Here is a 24,211-nt window from a genome sequence, read left to right on the forward strand (position 1 = left end):
GTCATTTGAAAAAAATTATTTGGGAATGTCCGGCGGGCCAGATTGAAATACTTAACGGGCCGCATGTGGCCTTAATTTGCCCAGGTCTGCTTTAGGTCAATTCTATTTTACAAGCTGGCTTTTATCAGTGATTACTTGCAGGGGGGCGACCACTTTGAGCATACGATGCGTCCAAATTGAACACCCCTTCGCTAAATGTTGCTTCCGCTGTCGTTTTCAAATGCAGCGACGCTATTGTCACGGATCTCGACAAGAAAATGTCAAAGAGCGTGGACGCCGGCAACACCACCTTCCTCCTCATGGCCGCCTCCATCTACCACCACGAGATGAACACTGATGCTGCTCTCAGGACTCTGCACCAGGGAGAAAGTCTGGAGTGGTGAGAGGCGTTCCAGACAGTGTTTGTTTTCTTACATGCTTATAATGATTGTCACAGCAGCCCATCTAGTTATTCATTCAGTCATCAGTATACACTAGGGGTGTAACCATACTTGCCAACCCTCCCGAATTTTCCGGGAGACTCCCGAAATTCAGCGCCTCTCCCGAAAACCTCCCGGGACAAATATTCTCTCGAAAATCTCCCGATTTTCAGCCGGAGCTGGAAGCCACGCCCCCTCCAGCTCCATGCGGACCTGAGTGAGGACAGCCTTTTTTCATGACGGGAGGACAACAGGGTGACAAGAACTAAATCATCCAGACTAGAGATAAATTGTATTATTATGTTTATCTTACCTAAAAATAAATATATTTAATAATTTACAAAAAAAAAAAAAAACTAAATACATGTTTACTATATTTTGCTAAAAACATCAAAATTAATTGTATTTTTATTTGTATTTTTTCCTGACTCCTTATTTCATCCAGCCATAGAATTACCGGTATACATTAAAATAAATATATTTGAAATAATTGATTTTAAATTATCATAATAATTCATTTAAAATGACCATATTTAATTATTAAAATAATTGCTTGTTTATCAACAACTTTAGCATTTTATTCATTACATTTTGAAACTCTCAGAAGCCAAATTATGTTATATTCCTTAATATTTATTTGTGCAAGTTTGAAGTATCAATTATCTAAACACAGTTTTGTTTGCATATTTTCAGGATGTAGATATCTCTCTCTCTCTCTCTCTCTCTCTCTCTCTCTCTCTCTATATATATATATATATATATATATATATATATATATATATATTGTATATGTATGAAATACTTCACTTGGTGAATTCTAGCTGTCAATATACTCCTCCCCTCTTAACCACGCCCCGCCCCACCCCCGACCACGCCCCCACCCCCTCCTCCCGAAATCGGATGTCTCAAGGTTGGCAAGTATGGGTGTAACGGTACACACAAATTTCGATTCGGTACGTACCTCGGTTTAGAGGTCACGGTTCGGTTCATTTTCGGTACAGTAAGAAAACAGCAAAATATACATTTTTGGGTTATTTATTTACCAAATTTGCAAAATCTTCCACCAAAAATATTTTTCTTAGTGGAATATTTGATGTGAAGTAATGGGAACCTTGGATAGGTCAATAATTCATAACAACATTGATTTTGATTCAATATTATGTTTTTGAGCAATGACAGTTTGAAAGAAAAAAAACAGCTTTGCAACATTGCAACTTTTTCTAAATTACATTTAACCTTTAAGCTTTTTAATTTCACTTTTGTTATGTTTTTGTTTATTTTAATAGTATTTTTAGAATGTGTCGTGGGCCTTTAAAACATTAGCTGTGGGCCGCAAATGGCCTCCGGGGCACACTTTTGACATCCCTGCTATAGATAATAAAAAATTAAATGTGATAAATCTATGGATAAAAAGCAGAGCCTGGCGACGCATGCACGTTTATCATAACTCTCTCTCTCTCTCTGTCTCTGCCCCTCCCTCACCAATGCTGCTGCGTGCACTATTTGTTTTGTTTTTAACCCCTTCTTAACCCTGAACGTACATTGAAAATACACGCAACCCTAACCTTAAAATGCCGGACATTTGAGGCATTTAGCTCCGCAAAAGAGGACATGTCCGGTGAAAAGAGGACGTTTGGTCAGTCTATCCCAGGGGGTGCTCATTACGTCGATCGCGATCTACCGGTCGATCTCGGAGGGTGTGTCAGTCGATCACCAGCCAGGCATTAAAAAAATAGTCCTAAAAATGAGCGATCATAAATCTTCACTATGACGTCACTTTCGTCACTTGATTGACATTCACGGCACCCGAGGGTCTTCTGAGATGACGCTGGCTGCTGCCAGCTCATTAAAATGACCGACTGGAAGGCGAGAAACACTTTATTTCAACAGACTCTAGCGCCGTACCTTTCGTCAAAACTCCAAAGACCGACTGTACAGTTGCACAATAAAAGCTCTGCTTCATCCTGCTTGCGCTACCAAAATAAGAGTCTCAGAAAGCTGGCGTGCACAAGCTAGCAAGCTACGGAGTTTGCCGACAATGTATTTCTTGTAAAGTGTATACAAAGGAGTACGGAAGCTGGACAAATAAGATGCCAAAAACCAACCACTTTCATGTGGTATTGGACAGAAAAGAGGACTTTTTTTCTCCTCCATTCGAAAATGCGGACCTTATCAGCACCACTGTCTGATTCCAATCAATGCAAGTCATCGCAATCAGGTAATACACCAACTTATATTCTTGTCTTCATGAAAGAAAGGAATCTATATGTGTTAAACATGCTTGTATTATCTCTAAACACTTTTAACTTATTAACAATATTAACTATATGTGTTAAACATGCTTGTATTATCTTTAAACACCTTTAAGTTGTTAACAATATTAACTATATGTATTAAACATGCTTGCATTATCTTTAAACACTTTTAACTTATTAACAATATTAACTATATGTGTTAAACATGCTTGTATTATCTTTAAACACCTTTAAGTTGTTAACGATATTAACTATATGTGTTAAACATGCTTGTATTATTTTTAACCACCTTTAACTTGTTAACAATATTAACTATATGTGTTAAACATGCTTGCATTATCTTTAAACACCTTTAACTTGTTAACAATATTAAATATATGTATTAAACATGCTTGTATTATCATTAAACACCTTTAATGTATTAACAATATTAACTATATGTGTTAAACATGCTTGCATTATCATTAAACACCTTTAACTTGTTAACAAAAACATATATTTCATAAATAAGTAAATATAAATTATATATATGAATAAGGTAGATCCCCACGACTTGATCAATTGAAAAGTAGCTCGCCTGCAGAAAAAGTGTGAGCACCCCTGCTCTATCCTAGCCCGTTAGCTGCTAGCAGGCCGTGTGTTGTGCCTCGGTGTGCATTGTTTACACAACGTGCGTTACGCTACTTAATATGTCCGTGTATAAACTCGTTCGGTACACCTCCGAACCGAACCGGAACCCCTGTACCGAAACGGTTCAATACAAATCCACGTACTGTTACACCCCTAGTATACACACATAATATGTAAAAAGCCAGCATTACAATGTATTGTATGGATATGATTCTGTACTTGCATGTTTGAAAATATTTGCCAAAGATCAGTGGAATTGATTTGTTTTGTGTTTTTGCAGCATGGCCATGACCATTCAAGTGCTGCTGAGTCTGGATCGTGTGGATCTGGCGAGGTATGTAGTCTTCCAACAAGCTCATGATTACTAACCTGACTCTCGCCAGATCCTTGTAGTTCGCTGAGCTCCACACAAGGATCTTGGACCAAGGGCAATGCAAACTCCTTCAAGATAGCAAAAAATTATGAACCAATCAGGATCGCCGGGCGGGATTCCATAGATGTGACGTAGAGCCGAAGCGACTGTTTGATTCAAACAACAATAGCGTGTGCTGATATTGATTCTGCTATTGCAACTGTTTTGTCCAATCTATCGAATATTAATTCTTCAAACGATGAACAGAGAACGGTTTTGAAGGCATTTATTGGTGGCAAGGATGTTTTGGATGCTCCGTCGTTATCCAATATGTCGGCTGTTCTGTTTTGGATTTCCCAGTGTGGCTCTCATCAGCGTCACGGCTTGATTTTGATGTGAGTGGTTGAAGTAGCACGTCATTCAAGATAACAGACAAGTGGTTTATCCAATCACATACGGCGATGACCAAGAAGAACGCGGAGTTGGAATATAATTACAACATTTTATGTACATATTTATATACAGATTTGAACAATTAGTGATTCACTGAAATATATTTATTAATTGTGGTTCTTACAAAAAATATATCTTATAAAATATAAAAGCTAAAATGTCTCTTAAAGCTCTGCCCCTTTAATTAGTGAATACTAAATAATTTAACTTTAGCCTACTACTACAACCATATTATTTACCAGCAACATGAAGTGAAACAGAGGCAGAGGTGTCCTTCCACAGTCAGTCAACCTCCTCCTCCTCTTCCTGCTGCTGCTGAACAGGTCGCACCTGTGGTCCGGATTGTAGGCCTACCTCCTCTCCAAGTCGAGCCCTTTTCGGCCGTTGAAAATATTTTTCTATACTCATCTGTGTGAAGGAGTGAACATCCAACATTAGAATTGATTACTAACGAGCAGAAGCGCTCTATGTAGAGTGCCGTCTAACCTTAAGCGGCAGCAGCTCAACACATGCAGGGTTCAACGTTAAGGTTTTTTTCTACTTGCCTGACTTCTCAAATCTACTTGCCCCAATATTTTTACTTGTCCTGCCTAGGTTTTTTTTCTGGCTGTGTAGTGCTCATGGCTTATATCTTACTAAAATCCTTCCCGTTGACTATTTACAATACTACACAGTATTTATTATTATTATTATTATCTATAATTACATTTAAATGGCATTGCATACATGTAAAATTAAATGCTATTTCACATTATTTGACCAGTAGCAGTTACACCCATCTGAACAGGTCAGCCACCTGTTTTAAGCCCGATCACAGTTGAAATCTTGAAATGAAGGGCCTTTAATGGCCAAAACATTAACCTGGACAACATTTTAACAGCTGGTTGGCTCAGATTGTATTATTTTCATTGCATTCACATGCTGCAGTGGACAATTTAGCCTCAGTCCACGTGTGTTTATTGACAACAGGGTTATAACCTGGACACGTTAGCTCGTCGGTATGAAAACACGAGTCAAACAGCGGCGGTGTTAATGAAGCAGCGTCAGGCTGCTCACCGACAGTGAAACGCTCGGTGAAATCGCGGATGAACGTTAAATATATGACGAGCCGCGAGCGATGCAGCTATAACCTATCTACTTATAACACCTGTAAAAATGAAGCAATGCTACCACGCTAGCAAGCGTTAGCTAGCCGGCTATGAGCCACCAAGCTGCTAACTATCGCCAAAAGGCACCATTTAAGTTTTTCTCCCCATGGCATCCTGGATCAAGGCTTTCAGCAGCTTTTGGACGTTTGAGGTAGAAACGTAGGAAGCGCCATCATTATGAAAAGTAGCCGGCGAGTATTTTGATCCCGTCCGTCCGTCCCTCTTCTTCTTCTTCTTCTTAAGTGCTATTGGCGGAGTTACAATGCATAGAAGGCTACCGCCACCTACTGCACCGGAGGTGTAACTACAAGCAACATTCACAGACAGTCCCATTGCTTTTATGAGCGGCCGAGCGAGTCAAAAGCCGAAAAATCCATTTGTGGCGGACGTAATTCTTTCGTGGCGGGCCGCCACAAATAAATGAATGTGTGGGAAACACTGCAATAAGTGTCAAATAAAAATGAGCTGCATAATAGGAAATCAAATAGTGTATGTCCTTCGCTATGTGGTAGGTTCCTGCGGATGTTACCTCCTTCTGTTGTTGACTATTTGTTTCATACGGTGTTGATGTGGAAATGGTTGCTTGGGCATTTTGTGGGCGTGGCACCGGCCGGAGATGTTGACATGCGGAGTTTCAAGCACTCTTCATTCTCTGGCGGGTGACTTTTCAAATGATGCTACAAATTAGCAGTGGTGCAACACTTTTGCCGCATACTTGACATAATACGGTTGTCTGTTCAACATCTTCCCGCTTGAAGCCAAACCACCGCCAGGCGATGGACCCCGTGCTGTTTTTCTTGGGAATTAATTCTTCTTACTTCATTTATTACCAGATTCGCACCTTCTATGTCTCGTATTACCACTCGCACCACAGCTAACGTTACCCATGTCGCTACCTCTCTGCTGGGCGAGGGCGTGTGACGTTGCACGCGCGACAGTATGTGACGTATGTAAGAAGGTGCACTTGTTTTATGTCTCTGTGAGAAGGAGAGACAAGAGCCTGTAGTGTAATGCCCGCAGCTAAAAGCAACTGCGTGAGAACGTATACTTCAATATCACCATATAGTCATTTTCTATATCGCACAGAGACAAACCCGCGATATATCCAGTATATCGATATATCGCCCAGCCCTAATCGGTAAATATCGATAATTTGCAATATTATTTTAAGATCTATCTTTTAAGTGAAAATGATGTTAAATGTAAACATTTATATTCTAAATTATAATCCCCTCAGCTATCAAGGCAGAAAGGAAATGTCAACAAAACCATGGAAAACACTCAAACAATGTAAACAACATTCTATAATCACATTGAACACTTAACAATAAGCTCTTAAAATGTAGGTGCAAAAATAAGTATGCTTAATAAAGTATAACAATAGTGAAAAGTGTGAAAATGTAAACCTGGAGAAACCTGAATATAAGTATTTTCTGCAAGTTTAGTGTAAGGAATTTACAGCTGTGCTCTAAAAAGTACCGTATTTTCCGCACCATAAGCCGCCCTGGGTTATAAGCCGCGCCTTCAATGAACGGCATATTTCAAAACTTTGTCCACCTATAAGCCGCCCCGTGTTATAAGCCGCATCTAACTGCGCTAAAGGAATGTCAAAAAAACAGTCAGATAGGTCAGTCAAACTTTAATAATATATTAAAAACCAGCGTGATGTGGGCGCGCATGGAGTCGTATATCAACATGGACGGAGCTGCGTGAAAAAAGCCACCCGGCCTCTTCGCGTAAACTTACCTTAACCACTCGCTCATCTTTTCTTCATCCATCCATCCCTTCGAGTTAGCTTTTATGATGACGCCGGCTGGAAAGGTCTCTTTTGGCAAGGTCTTCCTTTTGAATATCACCATGGGTGGAAGTTTCTGGCCATTAGCATGGCAAGCTAGAACCACAGTGAAGGATGACTTCTCATTCCTTGTGGTGCGAATATTCACCGTACGTGCTCCCGTTGTATCCACAGTGCGGTTCACAGGAATATCAAAAGTCAGTGGAACCTCGTCCATGTTGATAATGTTCTCTGGCCGGATCTTTTTTTCAGCTATCTTGTTTTTACAATATGCACGGAAAGTAGCCAGCTTTTCTTGAAAGTCTTTAGGCAGTTGCTGTGAAATAGTAGTCCGTGTGCGGATGGAGAGATTGCGTCTTTTCATGAACCGGAAACCTGTCGCTTAGTAGGAGCCATTTTGTGGTCTTTACAGATATAAACACACAAAGGAAATGAAACGTAATATCCGCGCGCTTCTTCTTCTTCTACGCGGGCGGGTGGTTGCTTACAGTAGAAGAAGAAGCGCTTCCTGTTCTATGGGGGCGGGTGCTTACCTTGGCGGTTGCTTGCGTAGAAGAAGAAGCACTTCCTCTTCTACGGGGAAAAAAGATGGCGGCTGTTTACCGTAGTTGCGAGACCGAAACTTTATGAAAATGAATCTTAATATTAATCCATATGTAAAGCGCACCGGGTTATAAGCCGCACTGTCAGCTTTTGAGTAAATTTGTGGTTTTTAGGTGCGGCTAATAGTGCGGAAAATACGGTAAGCACGGCGAAGGCAGTGTGTTCTAGGTGACTTTGCCTGTTTACTCCACAATTATTATATTATAGAACTCATTTTTACTTTCTTTTCTCACTCTATGTAAAGAATTAACCATGAAACAACAAGAGTGCGCAAACAAACCTGAATGTTGTTATTGTTACCTGATTGGCTGTTAGCGCGTCACTCCCACTGATCAGTGATCACTTCCTGCGTTGCTTGGTTAGCAGAGAGCAAGTGCCTTTGTTCATGCAACCAACCTTGTTTGGCGACTTCCGCCTTCTTCGGACAGATTTGGGAAAAAAATCAAAATATCGATTAGGTGTTCATCGCGATACATATTGATATCGTTTTATCTCACAGCCTTAGTGTACATTTAAGTCTATCCAGCTGTGTAAATGAATGAAAATGAAATTAGTTTTGCTAAATGTACGCAATAGATGTGGGGCCCTGGTAGACATTTTTTTCCAAACTAATGTAAATAGAAAACTTCAAACTTTTCAAAGTTGTTACATTATTAACAGAAGTCACTCAAGTGTAAAATGCAGTTCACCTTAAAATTCGAATTATTCTGTACAACTTGTGGAGCATTGGTTTCAGAGGTGGGTAGAGTAGCCAGAAATTGTACTCAAGTAAGAGTACTGTTAATTTAGAGATTTATTACTCAAGTAAAAGTAAGGAGTAGTCACCCAAATATTTACTTGAGTAAAAGTAAAAAGTATGTTGTGAAAAAACTACTCAAGTACTGAGTAACTGATGAGTAACATACACACACATATCATATATATATATATATATATATATATATATATATACACACACATATATATATATATATATACACACATTTATATATATATATATATATATATATATACAGTATATAATTTATATTTATTTATTTTGCCGTTTTTGTTTACATGTTAAAGGTGTTTTAATGAATATACATGCATGTTTAACACATATAGATTCCTTTCTTTCATGAAGACAAGAATATAAGTTGGTGTATTACCTGATTCTGATGACTTGCATTGATTGTAATCAGACAGTAGTGATGATAGCGTCCATGTTTTCAAATGGAGGAGAAAAAAAGTTCCTCCTTCCTGTCTAATACTACATGAAAGTGGTTGGTTTTTGGCATCTTATTTATCCAGCTTCCATATTCGTTTTTATACACTTTACAAGAAATACATTGGCGGCAAACTCCATAGCTTGCTAGCTTGTTTGCGCTGGCTTTCGGAGACTCTTGTTTTGAAAGCGCAGGCGCGATGGAGCGGCACTTTTATTGTGAAGACGGGAACTGTGCAGTCAGTCTTTAGGCTTTTGACAGGATGTACGGTTGAAATAAAAAAGGGTCTTTTTTCCTTCACACTTTTGATTGATTGATTGAAACTTTTATTAGTAGATTGCACAGTACAGTACATATTCCGTACAATTGACCACTAAATGGTAACACCCGAATACGTTTTTCAACTTGTTTAAGTCAGGTCATGTGACCGCCTGGCTCTGTTTGATTGGTCCAACGTCACCAGTGACTGCATCTGATTGGTGGAACGGAGTGAACGTCACCAGTGACTGTATTTGTTGAAACGCAGGCACTATGAAGGTCTGTCTGACAGACCAAAACAAACAAAGCGTGCATTAACAGATCGATAAAAATTAGTAGCGAGTAGCGAGCTGAATGTAGATAAAAGTAGCGGAGTAAAAGTAGCGTTTCTTCTCTATAAATATACTCAAGTAAAAGTAAAAGTATGTTGCATTAAAACTACTCTTAGAAGTACAATTTATCCCAAAAGTTACTCAAGTAGATGTAACGGAGTATAAATGTAGCGCGTTACTACCCACCTCTGATTGGTTTTAAGAGATGTATCCTTCTAATCATTACTGCAACTACAACATATTTTCTTTTGCGTGGCAGGAAGGAGCTAAAGAAGATGCAAGAGCAAGATGAGGATGCTACGCTAACCCAGCTAGCCACCGCTTGGGTTAATTTAGCTGTGGTGAGTGCAGTGCTAGATGCCTTGGCTTAACAAGCAGCATCTTCTGTCAAACTCTGCTATTGGCTTTTCAGCACAATCCCCCGCTGGCGCTGTTTGTTACAAACTGTTTGGATTACCCTCTGCTTGTGGTCCCAGGGTGGAGAGAAGCTGCAAGACGCCTATTACATTTTCCAGGAGATGTCAGACAAGTACTCGTCGACACTGCTGCTTCTTAACGGCCAGGCCGCCTGTTACATGGCTCAGAACAAGTGGGAGGAGGCTGAGGGAGTGCTGCAGGAGGCCCTCGACAAGGTTAGATGGCAACATGCATACCTGCCAACTACTCCGGTTTTCCCGTAATTAGTACGGTTTTCATCAACCTATTCCGGGTTACGGTTGCAGTGATAAAAAAATACGGTTTTTCATTAATTAAAAAAAATAATTTTTTTTAAAGTTTTATTTACGAAATCGCGTAACAACAATGACAATCGACTGCTTCCCGTAACTTCCTATCGAGCCATTCCGAATGCCATGCGCGAGGCTATTTATAGCACCGCTGCCAAGGACGAGGCCATTGTTTCCAAACGAGCGAACGATCATGGAATCAGCCGGAGAAAAATCGCATACGAGTCTTAAACCGAAAAGAAAACTGCAGTCATTCCGTGAAGAATATTCAAAAGCCTATCCGGGAATAATTATCCGTTTCAAAAAAGGGTGAAAGCTACGCGAATTGCACCTTGTGCAGACAAGATTTTTCGATCGGACACGGAGGAATTAGCGATGTAAAAGACCACGTTGGGACAAAAAAACACAAGTCTAATGCCGTTGCTAGCGATACAAGTGGAAAACTTTCAACGTTTTTCGTCGCCCAAACAGATTCTTTGGATGTGATAAATGCCGAAGTTTTATTTATGGAGGCAATAATTGAGCAAACAAAAAGGTAATGACACCAATGTTATCTATTGGAATTGTTTAGTACTGTTAAAAGTGTTTATACTATTTATGCTTTCAAGTCCAAGTTGAAGAAATCTTGTTAAATGTTGACAGCATAACTACCAAAATACAGAAGTATGTCCTTAATATTTTTGCAGTGCTATTTCTGTTGAAAAGTTAAAATGATTACATTAGAGATGTGATGTGCCACTTTTCAAGTGTCTGATGGCTTAAATTAATTTTCATTAATTTTTCATGTTTTGAATTCTTTTGAAAGGCTTACAAAAAAACTACATTTGAATTGTAATTCCATGCTATTGACAGGACTATTAATTTGAATGAAGTTAGCTTACCATGTTTACAGTATGATAATTGTGATAGAAATGTGAATTTTAGGCACAGAATATTTTTTACAATTGAACAAGGCAGTAGATTATACAAGCTTGGACAGAAAGTTAATAATGACACCAATTTTTTTTTTTTATGGAATTGTTTAGTACTGTTTTACCATTTGTTTACTGTAAAAAGTGTTTATACTTTCAATTAACAAATTGAAGTCTTGTGAAAGGTTGACAGGATAACTGGCATTAACTGTCAAAATAATTTCAAACTATTGAAGTTAGCTTACAGAATAAACATGTCAATCAACCCATATGATTTTTGCTGTAATATTTTTGTTTTGAAAAGTCACTGTGACTGATAGAAAAGTGATGGTTTTAGCAACATTTTAACCTGTCTGAATGCTAATAATCATTTTGCGTCGGGGGGCGAAGCCTGAACCCCCCACCAGGACTTTGTCCTGGACCTACCGGGGCCTGCGGCCCCTGGACCCTGGCTACTAGGTTTTTCTGATTTCAAAAGTTGGCAGGTATGCAACATGGACAGTGTGAGATTTTAAGTGTGGTACCTATTAGGAAACACTAATTGACTCGGGTGTAGGAGTATGAGCTGCGAATATTGAAAAGTCTGTCGTTGTGCGTTAGAGATGCCTTCGGGGCGGGGTTGAGCCAAAGAGAATGCCCTGTGCTTCACCCGTCAGGCGCAGAGAAGACCAAACGGACGAAACAAAGGCACATCAAAAGATACCGGTATTGGGGTATTGTCTCAAATATATACCACTTTCTGAAATATCCAATCCAATTTACTATATTAATATAGAACATTTCAAAAGACAATAAATGTTTCACAAAGTGCTGCACAGGAGTTAAGACATACGTACAAGGAGAGTCAGTAATAGAAAATATTTAACTATAAAAAAAAGATACATAAAATAAATTAAAGGAAAAAAATAGACTAAAATCACACAACTCTACATATATGCTAGTTTAAAAGCCAAAGAGTAAAAATATGTTTTAAGGCGTGATTTAAAACTCATTAAAGTGGGAGTTATAAATACAGCAGTATTAACTGTAATCATACTTGCCAACCTTGAGACCTCCGAATTCAGGAGAGGTGTGGACTTATATATATATATATATATATATATATATATATATATATATATATATATATATATAAATAAATAAATAATCCGTTCATAAATGAGTATGTCCGTTAGGCCACCGTGTTCAATGGAGAAGTCTGATCTACAAAATGTGCAGGCAGCATACCCCTTCCCCTTCGAGCTGTCCTGGATGAACTGAAATTATTTTTTCCAATCATTTTGGAACTTGCAAGCGTACCTTTTCTTCTTACTCGTCGTCGCCATGTCTCTTCTTCGTTCTTCTGCTTCGTCTCTGTTATGTTTTTGGACATTACTACTTGCCGTAGTTTTGAAACAATGCATGATGGGAATCCGGATGTTGTGTGTCAGTGTATTAACGTGCCGGCTGGAATAAACACACGCTGAGAAATAGCTTCGTGCCTGCCTACTTTATGGGTTATAGATAAACCTATGGATAACGGAGACATATATAATAGTCTCCTTTTCAGGTGAGAGAGGACGCTAAAGGCAGTGCCTTTAAAGGGGAACATTTTCACAATTTCAGAAGTGTTAAAACCATTAAAAATCAGTTCCCAGTGGTTGGGGGCGTGGCTAAAAGGGGAGGAGTATATTTACAGGTAGAATTCACCAAGTATTTCATATATATATATATATATATATATATATATATATATATATATATATATATAAAACAAATACTTGACGTTCAGTGAATTCTAGCTATATATATATATATATATATATATACGTATATATATATATATTTATTTTATTATATATATATATATATACATATATATATATTTTATTATATATATATATATATATATATATATATATATATATATATATAAAATAAATACTTGAATTTCAGTGTTCATTTATTTACACATATACACACACATAACACTCATCTACTCATTGTTGAGTTAAGGGTTGAATTGTCCATCCTTGTTCTATTCTCTGTCACTATTTTTCTAACCATGCTGAACAGACCCTCTCTGATGATGCATTGATGTGTGGCACGCACAAAAGTGCTTTCATCAAATGCACTAGATGGCAGTATTGTCCTGTTTAAGAGTGTCACAACATTGCTGTTTACGGCAGAGGAACTGCTTTACGGTATACAAAAACGTGACTGCTCTTGTTGTGTGTTGTTGCCGCGCTGGGAGGACGTTAATGAAACTGCCTAACAATAAACCCACATAAGAAACCAAGAACTCGCCCTCCATCATTCTACAGTTATAACGTGATTGGGAAGGTATGCTGGTTATATTGTGGGTTAGCGGACCTGAGTCCGCCTGAATTTCGGGAGATTTTCGGGAGAAAATTTGTCCCGGGAGGTTTTCGGAAGAGGCGCTGAATTTCGGTAGTCTCCCGGAAAATCCGGGAGGGTTGGCAAGTATGTCCTACTGGCTACCAGTGAGTAATGTAATCCGCAGTATAAAACACTCAAGGCTACTATGTTAAGTCAAACCAGTGTAAATGTGACTATATGGCTGTTACTTCAGGTTTAATAATGTTACAAAACATTTAGAAGTACTTGAACAGTTTTAATGCTCTAACTATGATCTTTATTATATTGATTAATCCTACTTTCGGTGGATTTGTTTACCACGGTCAAGCCTGGAACCATTTGGCCGCGATAAACGAGGGACGACGGTTTTGTATACCGTATTTTCCGCACCATAAGGCGCCCTGGGTTATAAGCCGCGCCTTCAATGAACGGCATATTTCAAAACTTTGTCCACCTATAAGCCGCCCCGTGTTATAAGCCGCATCTAACTGCGCTAAAGGAATGTCAAAAAAACAGTCAGATAGGTCAGTCAAACTTTAATAATATATTAAAAACCAGCGTGATGTGGGCGCGCACGGAGTCGTATATCAACATGGACGGAGCTGCGTGAAAAAAGCCACCCGGCCTCTTCGCGTAAACTTACCTTAACCACTCGCTCATCTTTTCTTCATCCATCCCTTCGAGTTAGCTTTTATGATGACGCCGGCTGGAAAGGTCTCTTTTGGCAAGGTCTTCCTTTTGAATATCACCATGGGTGGAAGTTTCTGGCCATTAGCATGGCAAGCTAGAACCACAGTGAAGGATGACTTCTCATTCCCTGTGGTGCGAATATTCACCGTACGTGCTCCCGTTGTATCCACAGTGCGGTTCACAGGAATATCAAAAGTCAGTGGAACCTCGTCCATGTTGATAATGTTCTCTGGCCGGATCTTTTTTTCAGCTATCTTGTTTTTACAATATGCACGGAAAGTAGCCAGCTTTTCTTGAAAGTCTTTAGGCAGTTGCTGTGAAATAGTAATCCGTGTGCGGATGGAGAGATTGCGTCTTTTCATGAACCGGATCCCTGTCGCTTAGTAGGAGCCATTTTGTGGTCTTTACAGATGTAAACACACAAAGGAAATGAAACGTGATATCCGCGCGCTTCTTCTTCTTCTACGCGGGCGGGTGGTTGCTTACAGTAGAAGAAGAAGCGCTTCCTGTTCTATGGGGGCGGGTGCTTACCTTGGCGGTTGCTTGCGTAGAAGAAGAAGCACTTCCTCTTCTACGGGGAAAAAAGATGGCGGCTGTTTACCGTAGTTGCGAGACCGAAACTTTATGAAAATGAATCTTAATATTAATCCATATATAAAGCGCACCGGGTTATAAGGCGCACTGTCAGCTTTTGAGAAAATTTGTGGTTTTTAGGTGCGCCTTATAGTGCGGAAAATACGGTACTTGAACAGTTTTAATGCTCTAACTATGATCTTTATTATATTGATTAATCCTACTTTCGGTGGATTTGTTTACCACGGTCAAGCCTGGAACCATTTGGCCGCGATAAACGAGGGACGACGGTTTTGTATAAATGGAAATATGGAATTAGACCTACTGGGTTTTGATCAGCAGAGGGCGCCAAAGATCTCGTCCTCTGTTTATTCCGATGGACGAGGCACTGACTAATGTACACCCTTAGTCCGTTGATGATGCTCACGTGTGGTTGACATCTCAGGTCAGGTTACTTTCACTGTGAAAACCAGAGATGAGGGTAATTAGACCCAAGTGACTGGTGTAGAAACTCTGCTATAATAAAACGACTGTGGGTTTATGACGCCTTAATCGACTGATGCAGAGAAATGATTCAACTTGTACAGTGTAAGAACCTAACATTCTGGTTTTTTTCCGTCTTTGGTAATCTCTTTACAGGACAGCAGCCATCCTGAGACGCTGATCAACCTGGTAGTGCTGACTCAGCACCTCGGAAAAGCCCCCGAGGTTAGACTTTGGACATTAAGCTGTGAGCCAGGCACTGCTTTTTACGACCACGTGTTTTTTTTGGTTTTTTTTGTCCTTTGCAATCTGAACTGCTCCGAAGACCCGCCGCGCAATCAGCGTCGTTTCACATCCAGCCGCTCTTGACTGCCGTCGGTCGCAAAAAGTCGCCACGCCAGCACATTTGCCGGTTTAGTGCTGCGTGCCTCGCGCAACCGCCAACCGGAGCGCTTGTGGATCGAGATAAAGAGGCGATAGTAGCGCAGCAGAGTGCTGACCATCGATCCAGAGGCCATCGCTACAGCGAGATAACTGCTGATTAAGTCTTTCGCAAGGACGCTACGTGCAACACGTTCATTAGCTACGCTTGCACAATTACTTTTCATCAACAGGAGATGTTTGTGTATCATTCTAGGTGTAGTTGGCTCTCATTAAGCTCAGAAATAAACGTAGTACAAACTACTCCTTTTACTCCCCTGCATACTACAACCACTATACCGTATTTTTCAGACTATCAGACGCACTTAAAAGTCTTTCATTTTCTCAAAACTCGACAGTGCGCCTTATAACCCGGTGCGCCAAATGTACGGAATCATTTGGTTGTGCTTACTGACCTTTTAAGCTATTTTATTTGGTACGTGGTGAAAGGATTAGTGTGACAAGTAGATGGCAGTCATACATAAGAGATATGTGTAGCCTGCAATATAACTCAAGTAAACAACACAAACATTTTATATGTTCCATTGAAAATATAGAGCATTACACACGGCGCTCATAAATCTATCAAAATGTATTAGTAGGACTTTGGTAAGCTATGAAGCCACACCGCTTGATGGATTGTACTGTGCTTCAACATAGAAGCATTATTATGGTGTGTGTATAAGGTAAGACATATTATCTGGCGTTTTGTTTTGCAATATTATACAAAAGCAACTTTTCTTACCTTCTGGTACCTGCTGATCTGTTTTTGGGATCTGCATAAGTCCTGAAAATTTGCGCGAGTCCGCCTTTGTAGTCTGTGCCGCGCCATAGTCGATAAGTATCTTGTTATGAGACATTCATCCTTGCCATTTCTAATATAAAATAGTGTAAAGTTCTTACTTATATCTGTCAGTAAACTCGCCATGAAAGCACTAAAACATACCGGTGTAGTGAGTTGACATTATTCACCCAAGTAACTTTAGTTATTAGAGAGTGCATAAGGTAAGACATATTATCTGGCGTTTTGTTTCGCAATATTATACAAAAGCAACTTTTCTTACCTTCTGGTACCTGCTGATCTGTTTTTGGGATCTGCATAAGTCCTGAAAATTTGCGCGAGTCCGCCTTTGTAGTCTGTGCCGCGCCATAGTCGATAAGTATCGTCTTGTTATGAGACATTCATCCTCCGCTGTTGCCATTTCTAATATAAAATAGTGTAAAGTTCTTACTTATATCTGTCAGTAAACTCGCCATGAAAGCACTAAAACATACCGGTGTAGTGAGTTGACATTATTCACCCAAGTAACTTTAGTTATTAGAGAGTGCATAAGGTAAGACATATTATCTGGCGTTTTGTTTCGCAATATTATACAAAAGCAACTTTTCTTACCTTCTGGTACCTGCTGATCTGTTTTTGGGATCTGCATAAGTCCTGAAAATTTGCGCAAGTCCGCCTTTGTAGTCTGTGCCGCGCCATAGTCGATAAGTATCGTCTTGTTATGAGACATTCATCCTCCGCTGTTGCCATTTCTAATATAAAATAGTGTAAAGTTCTTACTTATATCTGTCAGTAAACTCACCATGAAAGCACTAAAACATACCGGTGTAGTGAGTTGACATTATTCACCCAAGTAACTTTAGTTATTAGAGAGTGCATAAGGTAAGACATATTATCTGGCGTTTTGTTTCGCAATATTATACAAAAGCAACTTTTCTTACCTTCTGGTACCTGCTGATCTGTTTTTGGGATCTGCATAAGTCCTGAAAATTTGCACGAGTCCGCCTTTGTAGTCTGTGCCGCGCCATAGTCGATAAGTATCTTCTTGTTATGAGACATTCATCCTCCGCTGTTGCCATTTCTAATATAAAATAGTGTAAAGTTCTTACTTATATCTGTCAGTAAACTCGCCATGAAAGCACTAAAACATACCGGTGTAGTGAGTTGACTTTATTCACCCAAGTAACTTTAGTTATTAGAGAGTGCATAAGGTAAGACATATTATCTGGCGTTTTGTTTCACAATATTATACATAAGCAACTTTTCTTACCTTCTGGTACCTGCTGATCTGTTTTTGGGATCTGCATAAGTCCTGAAAATTTGCGCGAGTCCGCCTTTGTAGTCTGTGCCGCGCCATAGTCGATAAGTATCTTCTTGTTATGAGACATTCATCCTCCGCTGTTGCCATTTCTAATATAAAATAGTGTAAAGTTCTTACTTATATCTGTCAGTAAACCCACCATGAAAGCACTAAAACATACCGGTGTAGTGAGTTGACATTATTCACCCAAGGAACTTTAGTTATTAGAGAGTGCCGGTGGGACGGTTTTTCACGGGACACATTTCGGGCGTTGTTGTTGCACTAGTGAGCCACGGATGAGGAGATGCTGCTCCGTTATTGATTGAAGTAAAGTCTGAATGTCATTAAAACAGTTAGCTCCATCTTTTTGACACTTCTTCCACTCCCGTCCTTGCACGCTACACCGCTACAACAACATACCTGCCAACTACTCCGGTTTTTCCGTAATTAGTACGGTTTTCATCAACCTATTCCGGGTTACGGTTGCAGTGATAAAAAATACGGTTTTTCATTAATTACATTTTTTTTTTTTTTTAAGTTTTATTCACGAAATCGCGTCACAACAATGACAATCGACACTGCTTCCCGTAACTTCCTATCGTGCCATTCCGAATGCCATGCGCGAGGCTATTTATAGCACCGCTGCCAAGCACGAGGCACCTGTTGCCCATTGTTTCCAAACGAGCGAACGATCATGGAATCAGCCGGAGAAAAATCGCAAACGAGTCTTAAACCGAAAAGAAAACTGCAGTCATTCCGTGAAGAATATTCAAAAGCCTATCCGGGAATAATTATCCGTTCCAAAAAGGGTGAAAACTACGCGAATTGCACCTTGTGCAGACAAGATTGTTCGATCAGACACGGAGGAATTAGCGATGTAAAAGACCACGTTGGGACAAAAAAACAAAGTCTAATGCCGTTGCTAGCGATACAAGTGGAAAACTTTCAACGTTTTTCGTCGCCCAAACAGATTCTTTGGATGTGATAAATGCCGAAGTTTTATTTACGGAGGCAATAATTGAGCATGGACTTCCAATCGCACTGGCTGATCACATGGGACAGTTAAATGTTTGTAATGCAACCTTTAAAAATCATTACGCGGTGATCGCGGTCCCAAAAATAAACTTTTCTTGCATGATAATGTCCAGAAAAACTCACTTTATATTACTATAGGGTCCTTTTAACGAATGAGTTTGATGGTTTATCACAAACCTTAAATGAAAGAAGTCCTTTGTTCTCCTGCACCATGCATGCACTTTGGCCTTGCTTCGTGTTTGGTGCGCAATCCTGTCGGCTGTATTTCACAGCACGTCTTTGACAACTTGAAGTGGCATACAACATTTAAAACAAAGGGGTTATAGGAACAATCACTTTCAGTGTTTTATGCCACTTCAAGTAAACTTATCATAAAGTTACCATATCATTTTTGCAGTATGATCAATCTGATAGAATAAATTTGGATTTTAGCCACAAAAAGGTAATGACACCAATGTTATCTATTGGAATTGTTTAGTACTGTTATACTGTTAAAAGTGTTTATACTATTTATGCTTTCAAGTCCAAGTTGAAGAAATCTTGTTAAATGTTGACAGCATAACTACCAAAATACAGAAGTATGTCCTTAATATTTTTGCAGTGCTATTTCTGTTGAAAAGTTCAAATGATTACATTAGAGATGTGATGTGCCACTTTTCAAGTGTCTGATGGCTTAAATTAATTTTCATTCATTTTTCATATTTTGAATTCTTTTGAAAGGCTTACAAAAAAACGACATTTGAATTGTAATTCCATGCTATTGACAGGACTATTAATTTTAATGAAGTTAGCTTACCATGTTTACAGTATGATAATTGTGATAGAAATGTGAATTTTAGGCACAGAATATTTTTTACAATTGAACAAGGCAGTAGATTATACAAGCTTGGACAGAAAGTTAATAATGACACCAATTTTTTTTTTAATGGAATTGTTTAGTACTGTTTTACCATTCATTTACTGTAAAAAGTGTTTATACTGTTTATACTTTCAATTAACAAATTGAAGTCTTGTGAAAGGTTGACAGGATAACTGGCATTAACTGTCAAAATAATGTCAAACTATTGAAGTTAGCTTACAGAATAAACATGTCAATCAACCCATATGATTTTTGCTGTAATATTTTTGTTTTGAAAAGTCACTGTGACTGATAGAAAAGTGATGGTTTTAGCAACATTTTAACCTGTCTGAATGCTAATAATCATTTTGCGTCGGCCCCCCCTGAACCCCCCACCAGGACTTTGTCCTGGACCTACCGGGGCCTGCGACCCCTGGACCCTGGCTACTAGGTTTTTCTGATTTCAAAAGTTGGCAGGTATGCGACTGTCAGAAAGCGACTTAAAGATGATGTGTAAAACATCATCTATGCAACATTTTGAGCATCATTACATGTTATGTAGACCACAAGGAAGTTTTTTACATTTAGAAAAAAATAAAAATAAATATGACCCCTTTAATGGGGCCTATAATCCGGTGCGCCTAAACCTCATCGTGAGTGCGCCGTATGGTCCGTAAAGTACGGTACTTAACATGCGGTGCTGGTTATTGTGTCTCTGAGCTATTTGTGAATGATTAAAATTGTGTCCACAGGTGACCAACAGATACCTCTCCCAGCTGAAAGACGCACACAAGTCCCATCCGTTCCTCAAAGACTATTTTGCCAAGGTAACCCGTTTGTGTCTCATTACGTCCACATTAGCGCCACAATTCCATTTTGGTTGCTGCAATTTCTGTGGGTTTGCATCGCGAGCCGGACTTGTTTTGATAGAAGTACCACAGTCTTTTGGAGTTTTTATTTTAAACTTTGTTTTTTTTTAATTCAAGGAAACAATCACTAGAATCAGTTGTACAATACCTTGTAGATCAAAATAATTTAATTGACACAAATAGTACTCTATTGGTGGGAATTATTCTGAAATATTGGCTCGAATTGATTTATTCTGTCCTGTTTTTATTGCAAACAATAAGGCAGTGCCCTATTTACATGCTTTGGTAGCGACGTCAGTTAGAATTTTCCCCTCACAAAAAAAATGTGTAGCATTTGAATAATATAGAAAGAAACATACAAATAATTCTAAGAAAAACATACCTGGTGTGTGTATGCTTGAACTACTATCGTTTGGAGTAATGAACCTGAAAAGGTATTTCAAATTGGAAAAAAAAAAAAAAAAAATCACAAAAATATTATATAGCTATATATGTATAGCTATATAATAGATATACAGTGGGGCAAAAAAGTATTTAGTCAGCCACCGATTGTGCAAGTTCTCCCACTTAAAATGATGACAGAGGTCTGTAATTTTCGTCATATGTACACTTCAACTGTGAGAGACAGAATGTGAAAAAAAATCCAGGAATTCACATTGTAGGAATTTTAAAGAATTTAATTGTAAATTATGGTGGAAAATAAGTATTTGGTCACTTCAAACAAGGAAGATCTCTGGCTCTCACAGACCTGTAACTTCTTCTTTAAGAAGCTCTTCTGTCCTCCACTTGTTACCTGTATTAATGGTACCTGTTTGAACTGGTTATCTGTATAAAAGACACCTGTCCACAGCCTCAAACAGTCAGACTCCAAACTCCACTATGGCCAAGACCAAAGAGCTGTCAAAGGACACTAGGAAAAGAATTGTAGACCTGCACCAGACTGTGAAGAGTGAATCCACAATAGGCAAGCAGCTTGGTGTGAAAAAATCAACTGTGGGAGCAATTATCAGAAAATGGAAGACATACAAGACCACTGATAATCTCCCTTGATCTGGGGCTCCACGCAAGATCTCATCCCGTGGGTTCAAAATGATCATGAGAACGGTGAGCAAAAATCCCAGAACCACACGGGGGGACCTGGTGAATGACCTGCAGAGAGCTGGGACCAAAGTAGCAAAGGTTACCATCAGTAACACACTACGCCGACAGGGAATCAAATCCTGCAGTGCCAGACGTGTCCCCCTGCTTAAGCCAGTGCATGTCCAGGCCCGTCTGAAGTTTGCCAGAGAGCACATGGATGATACAGCAGAGGATTGGGAGAATGTCATGTGGTCAGATGAAACCAAAATAGAACTTTTTGGTATAAACTCAACTCGTCGTGTTTGGAGGAAGAAGAATACTGAGTTGCATCCCAAGAACACCATACCTACTGTGAAGCATGGGGGTGGAAACGTCATGCTTTGGGGCTGTTTTTCTGCTAAGGGGACAGGCCGACTGATCCGTGTTAAGGAAAGAATGAATGGGGCCATGTATCGTGAGATTTTGAGCCAAAACCTCCTTCCATCAGTGAGAGCTTTGAAGATGAAACGTGGCTGGGTCTTCCAGCATGACAATGATCCCAAACACACCGCCCGGGCAACGAAGGAGTGGCTCCGTAAGAAGCATTTGAAAGTCCTGGAGTGGCCTAGCCAGTCTCCAGACCTCAACCCCATAGAAAATCTGTGGAGGGAGTTGAAAGTCCGTGTTGCTCGGCGACAGCCCCAAAACATCACTGCTCTCGAGAAGATCTGCATGGAGGAATGGGCCAAAATACCAGCTACTGTGTGTGCAAACCTGGTAAAGACTTATAGTAATCGTTTGACCTCTGTAATATAACCTTTGTTGGCAATAACAAAGTATTGAGTTGAATTTTTGTTATTGACCAAATACTTATTTTCCACCATAATTTACAAATAAATTCTTTAAAAATCCTACAATGTGAATTCCTGGATTTTTTTTCACATTCTGTCTCTCACAGTTGAAGTGTACCTATGATGAAAATTACAGACCTCTGTCATCATTTTAAGTGGGAGAACTTGCACAATTGGTGGCTGACTAAATACTTTTTTGCCCCACTGTACATGTATGTGTATATATATATGTATGTATATATGGTGTGTGTATAAGGTAAGACATATTATCTGGCGTTTTGTTTCGCAATATTATACAAAAGCAACTTTTCTTACCTTCTGGTACCTGCTGATCTGTTTTTGGGATCTGCATAAGTCCTGAAAATTTGCGCGAGTCCGCCTTTGTAGTCTGTGCCGTGCCATAGTCGATAAGTATCTTCTTGTTATGAGACATTCATCCTCCGCTGTTGCCATTTCTAATATAAAATAGTGTAAAGTTCTTACTTATATCTGTCAGTAAACTCGCCATGAAAGCACTAAAACATACCGGTGTAGTGAGTTGACATTATTCACCCAAGGAACTTTAGTTATTAGTGAGTGCCGGTGGGACTCACATTAGCGCCACAATTCCATTTTGGCTGCTGCAATTTCTGTGGGTTTATCAGCTCTTGCATCGCGAGCCGGACTTGTTTTGATAGAAGTACCACAGTCTTTGGAGTCCGTCCAAACGGGACTATGGGTCTCTCGCCTTTGTCGCACACAGAGTTGCACAAGAGCGCAGATGTACATAAAGCAGAGAACATCACACTGTGCGCAGCTGTGATGGATTTCCTTCATCCTTTTTTTTTTTTGTGTGTGTGTGTTTTTCTTGCAGGAGAATGAGTTTGACAGACTAGCGATGCAGTACACTCCCGCCGCCATCACCACCGCATAACGGACCCCTCGCCAGATAAACATCCTATCTTTTACCTTTTGCTATCATGTCTTTCATTTGTTAGATGAAAATGTGCAGGTGTACCCAATCTCAGCAAAAATCGTCAGTTAGCGAGGTATTACTGTAACATTGTTGGAGTGGCACTGCATCACAGCTTCTTCAACTAATAAAAAACCTGCTAGTACCACAGATTGGGAATCAAAGCTCCACATTATATTGAGAAGTGTTTTTATTTAGATACATGGACCAATTAAAGCTGCAAGCAGCATTGGTCGGGCCCGCGTATTTGGCAGGTGCTAGTCCTAAATGTCCCAATACTTTTGTCCGGTGATAGTCCTAAGTGTCCCAATACTTTTGTCTACTTTTAGTCTGAAGTGTCCCAAGACTTTTGTCTAGTGTACCTACCTTGTCTGCATTGTGTGGGCACGTTGGTGCTTCCTGCTTTTAAGGAGCCATCTTAAAAAAACAGCAGCGCAGCAGCATCAGCGCAGCGGGTCTTTGAAGGGTCATAAAATCAAAACCGGAGCAGTTGGGTTCAATCTCTCTCCTGTGTTAGTTTGAAGGCGAAACGACAAACGCGCTCAGAGGAGATCGTTTTTGAAGGAAGGTGACCGGTTTTTAGAAAAAATTTGTTTTGAAGGGGGAATAGCAAACTTCCTGTTGATTTTTGCTGGGGGTTGTCAATTTATGAAATGTAGGTCTAAGTGAGACCTACGGAGAGGTTTTTGTTTCATGTCTCTCTGACCTTCCCAGTGGGAGTTACAGGCAGTTTTGTCATTTTTTTCTTCAGAGGAGCAGTTTTTTCTCCGTTTTATTCAAAAATTGCTGTAGAGCGCAATTTTTAAATTTGGGGTTAGGTTTTTTTATTAGATCGCAATTTCTGCCAGTCCTGATGTGTGTGTTCAGTTCGGTGAGTTTTGAAGCGTGTGAAGGGGGTCAAATTACAGCTCAAAGA

At 39.5% G+C, this 24,211-nt stretch overlaps 1 protein-coding gene across 1 annotated transcript in view; it reads left to right on the top strand.

Moving 5' to 3' along the window:
• Window positions 1–23,470, top strand: part of cope (COPI coat complex subunit epsilon) — a 30,935-nt gene extending 7,465 nt beyond the window's left edge. The window contains exons 4-10 of the mRNA XM_061976225.1: window positions 227–379; window positions 3,585–3,638; window positions 9,710–9,791; window positions 9,927–10,082; window positions 15,347–15,415; window positions 20,317–20,391; window positions 23,197–23,470. Coding sequence (XP_061832209.1) covers window positions 227–379; window positions 3,585–3,638; window positions 9,710–9,791; window positions 9,927–10,082; window positions 15,347–15,415; window positions 20,317–20,391; window positions 23,197–23,256 — 649 coding nt within the window. The 3' untranslated portion in view covers window positions 23,257–23,470. The remainder of the gene's footprint in view (window positions 1–226; window positions 380–3,584; window positions 3,639–9,709; window positions 9,792–9,926; window positions 10,083–15,346; window positions 15,416–20,316; window positions 20,392–23,196) is intronic.
• The last annotated feature ends 741 nt before the right edge of the window (window positions 23,471–24,211 follow it).

The sequence above is a fragment of the Nerophis lumbriciformis genome, linkage group LG14, assembly GCF_033978685.3.
Source record: "Nerophis lumbriciformis linkage group LG14, RoL_Nlum_v2.1, whole genome shotgun sequence".
Lineage (NCBI taxonomy): Eukaryota > Metazoa > Chordata > Actinopteri > Syngnathiformes > Syngnathidae > Nerophis > Nerophis lumbriciformis.